Source organism: Jaculus jaculus, chromosome 12, assembly GCF_020740685.1.
Source record: "Jaculus jaculus isolate mJacJac1 chromosome 12, mJacJac1.mat.Y.cur, whole genome shotgun sequence".
NCBI lineage: Eukaryota > Metazoa > Chordata > Mammalia > Rodentia > Dipodidae > Jaculus > Jaculus jaculus.
The window spans coordinates 11,725,417-11,735,336 of NC_059113.1; the positions used below are offsets into that span (position 1 = coordinate 11,725,417).

At 51.1% G+C, this 9,920-nt stretch overlaps 1 protein-coding gene across 1 annotated transcript; it reads right to left on the minus strand.

Moving 5' to 3' along the window:
* Positions 1-534: 534 nt before the first annotated feature.
* Positions 535-4,240, minus strand: Dok2 (docking protein 2). The gene is made up of 5 exons (XM_004669683.2): positions 4,134-4,240; positions 2,954-3,220; positions 2,765-2,852; positions 1,795-1,979; positions 535-1,164 (listed from the first exon to the last, which is right to left on the minus strand). The coding sequence occupies exons 1-5, from the start codon at positions 4,203-4,205 to the stop codon at positions 544-546; spliced, it is 1,233 nt and encodes a 410-aa protein (XP_004669740.1). The 5' UTR covers positions 4,206-4,240; the 3' UTR covers positions 535-543.
* Positions 4,241-9,920: the final 5,680 nt, after the last annotated feature.

Genomic DNA, 9,920 nt, shown 5'->3' on the forward strand with positions numbered 1-9,920 from the left:
CCCAGGCCCACGGAGGCCCCTGCAGCTTGGTGAGGAGGTTTTAATGGTGGTCAGTTGCAGCATTCATCCCACCCCACAGCAGCCAGTCCACAAAGAAACAGTGCAGAAACGTTTTAATGCCACAGAGAAATCTGAAACCTGGCCGTGGAAGAGGACATCGGCGGGCAGGAGACCCCATACAAGCCAAAGAAGGAGGACATCTGAAGACATCCTGTTGACACCCTTTTGTCCCCTGCCATAAAGGACCCTGGTTCCCTTTAGATCTGGAGCAGGGGAGGAAGCAGGAAAGCAGGAGGAGGAGGGTGGGTCTCTGTAGGCTCCTCTTCCTCCTCTAGACTGGTGACTCACAAGAGCCTTGGGAGTGACCATCCATTGGGACAAACAAGGCAGGCCAAGCTTGGGGCTCTGAACAGGCAGAGAAAGGAACTCCAATGCAGTGGCCATGAGGGCCCCCCAGTAGAGGCTGAAAAGGGAGCAACTTACCCCCTCTTGGCCCCCCGCCCCCCAGCCTCCAATCCCCTCCCTAGGGGCCACATCTCCTAATCACTTCGGGCATTTCTTCAGTAAGACATTGTCATATTGGGTTCCCTGTTGCCAGCCAGACACAGGAGAGTTCTGCCGGAGGGTGTTGGGGTGCCCATCGGCAGTAGCCTGCCTCCTCCACACCTGGCATTGGGGTTCCTGTGGGCTGTCATACAGGGCTAGAGCAGCCATGCCCTCGGGCTCATCATATATGTGGTCAGGTAAAGGAGCCACAGGTTCCTCATGGATACTGGCATATAATGGGTCAGCCTGGGGTGGAGGAGGGCTTGTCAGCATGCTCCCGAGACTTTTCCCCAAGGAGCGAGCCACCGCATCAAAGGGCACTGCGTACTCCCCCTCGGGACCCCTTGGCCTTGTGCCAGGCACCTGCATGCCTGGGGAAGGGGAGGGTAGAGAGTCGTGGGGTCGGGAATAGGGGCTCTCGGGTCGGGTCAGCACAGTGGGCAACGCGGGCCCTGTGGCGGGCTGGAGTGGAAGCGGGGCTCCAGAAGGGGCAGAGTTCTTCTGGGCAGCGATGGCCTCTTCCAGGGCCTGAAAGATCTCGTTGCCATGGCGGGTCTCAAACTCAAAGTTGCCCTCCCCAGAGGCACAGCGCCGGCCGGCCTCAAAGGAAAAGGTCACCTGTGGTGAGGGGGAAAGGGGCTGTTGGCTGGCCACAGGACACTGCTGCTTCCCAGTCTTCACCTCGCTGCCCAAACACCTGGACACTTTGGTTCCAGCTTCCCTCCGCCAGTCACTGTCTGAGCCTTCATGTCCTCTCTTGCCCTGTGTTTTGTTTGCTAGAGTGGCGGGGGTGGGGGAGGGGAGGCATAGATTGAATGGATAGGGTGGGTGGGTGGGTTTGGGACAGGGTCTCACCATGTAACCCCAAGTTCTCCTCCAACTCTGTTCTCCTGCCTCAGCGTCCATAGTGCTAGGATTTGACGTGTGCCAGTATTCCTGACAAGCCGGGTCTTTTTCACTAATAAAACTCTTCCCTCTCTCATCTACTCCCCTCCTTCCACACAAGAAATGCCGGCACTTCTCACCCCCTCAGCTTCTGTCCCCTCACACGTCCCTACCACGCCTCCATCTTTCCCTCGGTCTCTCTCTCTGCATCTCTCACGCCCTCTAGCTCCTCGGCCGTCCATCGTGCTAGCTGCCCTCCTCTTCCTCCCATTCTCTCCAGCTCGGATGCCCCTCCGCCCCTCCCGGCCACTTCCCTTCTTTCATAGTCCTGCCAGCCCTGCCCGGCGCGGCCCCTTCACGCACCTTGTCCCGCCCAAAGCGCCGCAGAAATCTGTAGGGCCACTCGTACAGCTGGGTGCCCAGCTCGGGGCCACCCCACAACTCCAGGGCGCTCGCCCCGGCCCGGAGAGTATAGGACCCTCGGAGCCGGCACCGTTCACTGGCTTCAGTAGGTCTCATGGTCACAGCAAATTCCTTGCTGGAGACTCCTGGGAGAAGAGAAGGAGGCAGCTAAGGAAACAGCTGTGCTCCCTCCACACCGGCCTCTTGTAAACGAGCAAACTGCTGTCCACGAACCCATGTCCCCAGGCTGGATCTTCAAGGCTGATCTGCTGCATATCAGGTCACTCCTCCACACACCCGCCCCCCCGCAAAAGGCATCATTCATTCCCTCAGCCACAATCACCCCAATCCTGGGCCCACATCCTTCCTGCCACAGTTGCCAGGGCCACAGCCTAATGTTCCCCACCCCATCTCTCACCCCAAAGCAGCTGCCTCCCCAGTCCCCGCTGTCTCAGCTGCAGGTGAAACCCTCCTATAACCAGTAAGCCCCGTGAGTGAAGCTTAGAAGAAAGGGAGATAGAAAACGTCTCCTGTGTCCCCCATACCTAGACTGGGGAGCGCAAGGCCAGCTTTGCCTCACCAGCAAAGCTCTCGCTAGCCACAGGACACCCCTCATGGCCAAGCCCAGACAGAAAGCAATTGTTGGTCACTCAAGAGCCACTGAAGTCGAGGTCAGGACGCTCAATTAGACCCTCAGCCTTTAACCTCTCTCCATCAGCAAGGTCCTGGGGAGACCAGGCTGGGAGCCAATGGAGATGATGCTCAGGGCAGGGCAGGCCAGACTCCCCCACCTTGGGCCACCCCCAGAAGCCAGTTGGAGAGAAAAAAAATTGCTAAGAGGGATGGCGGGGCCAGGGGGCAACCACAAGACGGAAGAGTGGCCTGCACCTCCTCCCAACTCCATCCGGGGAGGCTGCCCTGCAGCCCTCACCTGTTAGGGAGCTGCTGTACAATTCGTTCTCCTCCATGCAGGGCCTGCCATTCTTCCCCTCCAGCCCCGAGGGCTCCTTCCTCTGTCCCTGGGGAGGAGGTCCCAGGTCTCAGCACCAAAACCCGTCCCAGCAGGCCCCCCACCCCCCACAGCCTGCTGGCCCTGCATCCTGACCCGCGCCGCACTCACGGGAAAGGCCAGCAGGCAGATGGCTTGGATCCAGTCCTGGCGCTCCGCAGCGGGGGCCGCCAGCAGGTACAGGCGCTCCTTGGTCTCCAGGATGAAGGCACTGGTGTCCCGGGGACTGCCCGCCTCTCCCCCGGCCTCGGCCGCCCGCAGGCAGTCGCTGAGGCGGATCACCTTCTTGCGAGTCTTCTCGGGGCCGTCCTGGAGCTCCAGGCGGGCCAGGGAGCAGCCGGACTCTCCGTAGAGCACGGCCACGAACCGGCGCCACTTCTGAGCACCGGCCCAAGAAGAAGCCACCAGAGATGGAGAGATGGTCACCAAAGGGGAGAGGAGAGGCACCATGGGGAAGGGACTAGAGTGGGAAATACAGGATGAGGAGAAGGAACTGCAGCCCTCGGGAGAGCCTGGAGGCAGAGAGGGCAATGGGAGCAGCCCGGGCATGGAGACCATCTGTAAGGTGGACAGTGACCTCAGAAAGTCCTATGGATACAGAGTGCAGGAAGGCAGGCAGGTCCATCCAGCAGGGACTGGTTTAGGGGAAAAAAATGTCTGTCACTGAACCCCAGAGGAGAGAGGAAGCCAGCTCAGACAGGAGATGTGTCCTCATTGGGTGGGAAAGACAAAACTTGAGCAACTTCCTTCTTTCTCCTAACCTTTTCCACCTCACTGCTGAACAGGTTGGGCCATGAGAGAGAAAAAGAGAGAGAGAGAGCGGGGAGGCATGCCTGGGTGCAGAGCTGGAGGCTGAGGACTTCCTCCTTGAAGGAGGCCCGGGGAGGAGGTTGGAGCACCCTGGGGCCCTGGCCCAGGCAAACGGGGAAGGGGCCTCCACCGTCATCCCAAACTGGCCCCCCAGCTCTTTCTTCCAAACCCTTCCAAGTTGTTCCCCAGGAGTGCATGCGGAGCATGAGAGCAAGAAGAGATGAGGTCAGCACCCCCTTCCTTCCTTCCTGGTCCCCCACAAGACAACAAACGGCCCTCAGCCAAGGGTGCAATGTGGGGCCTGCTTCGGGAGGTGAGCTCCCGCAAGAAAAGCACCTTCCCAAGGCCGAGCTCTTGTCTGATTGGGTTGAGCCCGTGGCCCCACGGGAGGTGAGGGTGGCGGGAGCCCCTCCGGCCCAGGAACTCGTGGTTGCCCTCCCTCCAGACGCTCTGCCCAGCCCAGGCCCGGCCTCACGCGCACCTTGCCGAAGGTCTGCTGCTGCTGAAGGTGCAGGAAGCCCTGCTTCACGGCCACCTCTTCCATCCTGACCATCCCCGCTGTGGCCTCAGCTCGCTCTGCGCTCTCCCGCCCTCTCTCCCCTTTCTTCGCGGCCTGTGTTCCCCTTTGCTCAAGTTCATTTCCTCTGTGCCTAGAGTTTTTTGCACTATTCTAGTCTGCTTGATGACGACAGGCCGATAGGCCCTGTGGTTTCTTGTTTTGTGTGTGTTCTTTTTTTTTTTAAGTGAGCTTCCTGCATTTCCACACAATTACAATTTTCAAGCAAGCACCTTTAACTTCTGAGCCATCTCCCCAGCCCCCACAATTACAATGTCCAAAAACCCAAATCCCACCTCTTCAGTGAACAGCAACAAAGGTACAAAAGTTGGCATGAGTGACTGACCCACAAGAACACAGACCCAGATATCAAATTATACAGGAAAACCAGTAGCAGAAAGTCCCACAGCCAGATGGGGTCCCGACTGGGACGAGACAGAGCTGGAATCAGCCCCCACAACCTACGTGCTGGGCGTGGTGGCACCCACCTTTAATCCCAGCACTCAGGAGACAGAGGTAGGAGGATCACAGTGAGTTTGAGGCCTCCTTGAAATTACATGGTGAATTCCAGGTCAGCCTGACCTAGAGTGAAATTCTACCTCAAAAAAGAAAAAAAAAAAAGAAAGAAAGAAAGAGAGAGAAAGAAACTGAGAAAGAAAAAGAGAGAGAAATTGAAAGAAAGGAAGGAAGGAGGGAGGGAAGGAGGGATGAAGGAAGGGGAGAAAGAGAGAGAGAAAGAAAGAAGGGTGGGAGGGAGGGAAGAAAACAGAGAGAGAGAGTTAGAAAGAGAGAGACAGAAGGGAGGAAACTGAGAGCTCATAGAGGTCTGAAGGACTCCTTCAAGGCTACTAAACCAGAACTCAGTCCTCTCGGCTCACAGTTGAACCATACACACAGTACTGCAGAGACTATGACCCCCTGGGCCCTGCAGCCAGACACCTTTACATGTGTTCACACGTGTGCTCCACACGCCGAGCCACCTGTCCCACCATGTAAAAGCGTTTCCTGCCTGCCAACAACATGCGCCACCCCGAGGAGACTCAGGGAACCCCAGGTATGTTTCAACGGTTGGATGTCGTCCTCTTTCCAACTCTCGTGTCCATCCCACAGACCCGCAGGTTCCAAGTTATCTCAAATGGCAGTGGCTTCCTAGTTTCCAGTTTTCCCAGCACTGTTTCACCAGCCACATTTTATCACGTGACAGAAAGGGCAGGCGTGAACACTCCTGTTTCCTACTTGCCTAAGGTCACAGAGCTAGGCGAGAGGTGAGTTATCTTTGGTGCAACATTCACTTGGCTGGTTTTGGTTTTGTGTTTTTGGTTTGTTTGTCTTTGTTTTTGTTTTAAGATAGGGTGGCCTCAAATTCCCGGGCTGGTCTCAAATTCACTATGTAACCAAGTCTGGCCTTGAACTCCTGATCCTCACGCCTCTACCTCCCAAGCACTGGGATTACAGGTGTGTGTGACCAGGTCTGGCTAATGCAACATTTCTCACACAGCATTCTGGGGCTCCCAAGCAGTTAACTCCATGCAAAAAGTTGCACTGCTTTGAAGAATGCCAAAGTCCATATCGAAATTCGCCTTAGAGGCAGATGAAATAGGTAGGGGGAACTGGGAATTTGGCCAGCACTCCCGTAAAGTGTTTATGGGGCTGGAGAGATGGCTTAGCAGTTAAGGCATTTGCTTGGTAAACCTGTGGACCCGGGTTAAATTCCCCAGTACCCATGTAAGCCAGATGTACATGGTGGCATATACATCTGGAGTTTGTTTGCAATGATTGGAGGTCCTGACAGGCCCATTCTCTCTCTCTTCCCCCCTCTCTCTCTCTCTGCCCTCCTCCCTCTTTCTCTCTCCCAAATAAATAAATTAAAATAAAATATAAAAAAGAGTGTTTATAGGGCTGGAAAGATGGCTTAGCAGTTAAGGTGCTTGCCTGAAAAACCAAAGGACGCATGTTCAATTCCTCAGGATCTATGTAAGCCATATGCACAAGGTGATGCATGAGTCTGGAATTCATTTGCAGAGGCTGGAGGCCCTGGAGCACCCATTCTCTCTCTCTCTCCCTCCCACCCCCTCTCTCCCCCACCCCCTCTCTCCCCCACCCCTTCTCATTCTCTTAAATAAATTAATTTAATTATTTTTTAAAGAGTGTTTATATAACTGGATCCATTTCTTCCCTTGGGGAGGAAAGAAGAGCCAGGCATGTGCTGGACGAAAACAGCACGGGAAGATGGGCGGACGGCTCTGAGAGCTGGAGCTGCGACACACAATCTCATTGCCCTATGGCCCGCTCCCCAGGGTTTGGGCAGATTGAGCCAAAGGCTCTAGTACTGTGAATGCTGTGGGAAATCTCACCTTGGGAAGTGGCTAGGAATATGAAAGCGACATAGCTCTGTCTCCAGAGCACCACAGTTTCCTAAACTTTTTCCATTTACAACCCCTTTTCACCTAAGAAATTTTCACTTAACCTTGAGCATATAGGTATATAAACCAGGCATACAAATCAAACATTTACTAATAATAAATCATAAATAAATTTATTTTAAAACAATTCCTTGGTACATATAGTTTTATTAAAGGCAAAAGCAAATTTGCATACATACCAATGAGGTTGGTACATTAATTCTTCAATGTTCTTCAGAGTTGATCTATATTTTGATTTTCATTTTTACATAAAGACTTAAGTGTTGGGCTAGAGGGATGGCTTAGCGGCTAAGGCAAATTGCCTGCAAAGCCAAAGGACCCAGGTTCGATTCCCGAGGGCCAAATGCACAAGGGGGCACATATATCTAGAGTTCGTTTGCAGTGGCTGGAGGCCCTGGCATGCCCATTCTCTCTCTCTCCCTCTTTTTCTGTCAAGTAAATAAATAAATAAATATACTTTTTTTAAAAAAAGAATTAAGTGTTGGCTGAATATTTCATACTGTAAAAGCCCAGCACTTACATTTTTGAGAGTAGATCAATATCTTGGTTTTATTATCGTCAACACGGAGAATGTGTCTTCACAGAAATACACTGTACTGCTAGGTATAATCCTAGCATTTAGGAGGTGGAGGTGGGAGGATCACTAGTTCAAGGTTATCCTCAGCTCCATAGCAAGTTCAAATCCAGCCTAGGCTACATGAGACCCTGTCTCAAAAAATACATAAATAAATAAAGTAAATACATAGTAAAAAGCAACAGAAGTACATTTAGTTATTTCCAAAATTTGTTAGAGATTATGTCCAAACAAAATTTCATTTATGACTTTTATGAAAGTCAAGTCAGCAATTTGCATAGCAATGTTTAAAAATAAAATAAGCAAAAAGCATGAGAAAGAAAGAGAGGAAATTGGCCTCTTGCCACTGCAAACCACCTCCAGATACATGCACCACTTTGTGCATCTGACTTTACTTGGGTACTGGGGAATCTAACCCCAGCCAGTAGGCTGTGCAAGCAAGTGCCTTTAACCACTGAGCCATCTTTCCAGCCCCTCATATAGCAATTTTAAAAATCAAGTATTTTGGGCTGGACACACACCTTTAATCCCACCCTTGGGAGGCTAAAGTAGGATTACTGTGGGTTTAAGGCCAGCCTGGACTATAGAGTGAGTTCCAGGTCAGCCTGGGTTAAACTAAGACCTTGTCTTGAAAAAGTAAATAAATAAAACATTCTCACACAATACAATCCAAAAATAAACTAATTTGGTGTTTACATGCTGGTGAATGATAGAATATTACTAAAAGTCTGTATTTTCCATAATTAAACCATTATGATTAATTACAGAAAGAAGAGCAGAGCTGGGCATGGTAGTGTACATCTTTTTGTTTGTTTGTTTGTTTGTTTCTGTTTTTATGAGGTAGGGTCTCACTCTAGGTTGACCTGGACCTGAGTTTTTTTTGTTTGTTTGTTTTGGTTTTATTTTTAGAGTTACTGGGTTGTTTTGCTGTTGTTGTTTTGTTTTAATTTATTTATTTGAGAGCAACAGACAGAGAAATAAGCAGAGAGAGAAAGAGAGAGAGAGAATGGGCATGCCAGAGCTTTCAGCCACTGCAAATGAACTCCAGACGTGTGCACCCCTTGTGCATCTGGCTAACATGGGTCCTGGGGAATCGAGCCTCAAACCGGGGTCCTTAGGCTTCACAGGCAAGCACTTAACCACTAAGCCACCTATCCAGCCCTGGAATTCACTCTGTATTGTCAGGCTGGTCTCGAACTCACAGAGATCCCCCTACCTCTGCCTCCCAAGTGCTGGGATTAAAGGCACGCGCCACCATGCCCGGTGGTGGTGCACATCTTTAATCCCAGTTCTCGAGAGGCAGAGGTAGGGGGATCACGTCAAGTTCGAGGCCAGCCTGGGCTAGAGTGAGACCCTACCTTGAAGAATTTTTTTTTTAATATTGGAAAAATAAATAAATAAATAAAATTTCGGGGCTGGAAAGATGACTCAGCAGTTAAGGCAGCTGCCTGCAAAATCTAAGAACCTGGGTTTGATTCCCCAGTACCCACATAAGCCAGATACACAAGGTGGGGCAAACGTCTGGAGTTTACTTGTAATGGCAGGATGCCCTGTTGCACCCATTTTCCCTCTCTCTCTCTCTCTGCCTCCCCCTCTCTCATATACACATAAATAAATAAATAATTTAACAAATTTTTAAGAATATTAACTTTGGGCTGGAGAGATAGCTCCGCAGTTAAGGCACTTGCCTGTAAAACCTACCTGGTTCAATTCCCCAGTACCCACATAAAGCCAGACGCACAATGTGGCACGTGCATCTGGAGTTTGTTTGCCGCAGCTAGAGGCCCTGATGCCAATTCATATTATCTTTCTCTCTTCTCTTCTGTCTCCCTCTGCTTGCAAATAAATAAAAATATTTTTTAAAAGGGCAGAAAACTTTGTACACTGCAATTCATACCATGAGCTAGTGTGAAATTTGAGCTTAAGTATTTCAGGCAGCTTTGGCTGGCATTGCCTGGCTTGACGGCATGTGCATTAAGAGCAGTACAAAAAGCCAGGGCTGCAATGAGCTCATACAAAGTCTCACATGCAACTGTTGCCAGGAACACCTTAGATTCATTATTGTTTGACTTTGAATTGATTTTTGGTCGTTGTGTGTTTAGAAAGCTTTTACTGCTACCAAACATTCCATGACCCCCCCCACACACACACACACACATCATTCAGTTATGTGACCCACGGTTCATTCAGTCATGACCCACAGTTTAAGACCCTGGGCTTGAGAGGCCACTCTTCCTAGAACCAAGATAGCCTTTACGGTCACCTTGGGTGCTATCAAAGCCATTCCCTCAAACTTTTTTTTTAACTATTTTTATTTATTTATTCGAAAGTGACAGAGAGATAAAGAGGCAGATAGAGACAGAGAGAACGGGCGCGCCAGGGCCTCCAGCCACTGCAAACGAACTCCAGACGCATGCATCCCCTTGTGCATCTGGCTAACGTGCGTCCTGGGGAATTGAGCCTCGAACCGGGGTCCTTAGGCTTCACAAGCAAGCGCTTACCCACTAAGCCATCTCTCCAGCCCATTCCCTCAAACTTTAACGTACAGGTCTGTCCTGTTCTGTTTTGGTTTTGAGGTGGTATCTTGATCTAGCGCAAGCTGGCCTAGGTCTTGCTTCCACTGGTATGGGCAGTACATGTGTATAATCTCAGCACCCATGAGGCAGAGACAGAAAGATATCACAAATTCCAAGTCAGTCTGGTCTTCCTAGTGAG

Bases quoted from the DNA above. Each gene is read 5' to 3' on its own strand.
- Dok2 (XM_004669683.2), bottom strand. From the start codon at position 4,205: ATGGTCAGGATGGAAGAGGTGGCCGTGAAGCAGGGCTTCCTGCACCTT. The intron at 1,980-2,764 runs GTGAGGGCTGCA...CTCTTCTCCCAG, and splicing joins GTACAGCAGCTCCCTAACAG to GAGTCTCCAGCAAGGAATTT. The intron at 1,165-1,794 runs GTGCGTGAAGGG...CCCTCACCACAG, and splicing joins GGCGCTTTGGGCGGGACAAG to GTGACCTTTTCCTTTGAGGC.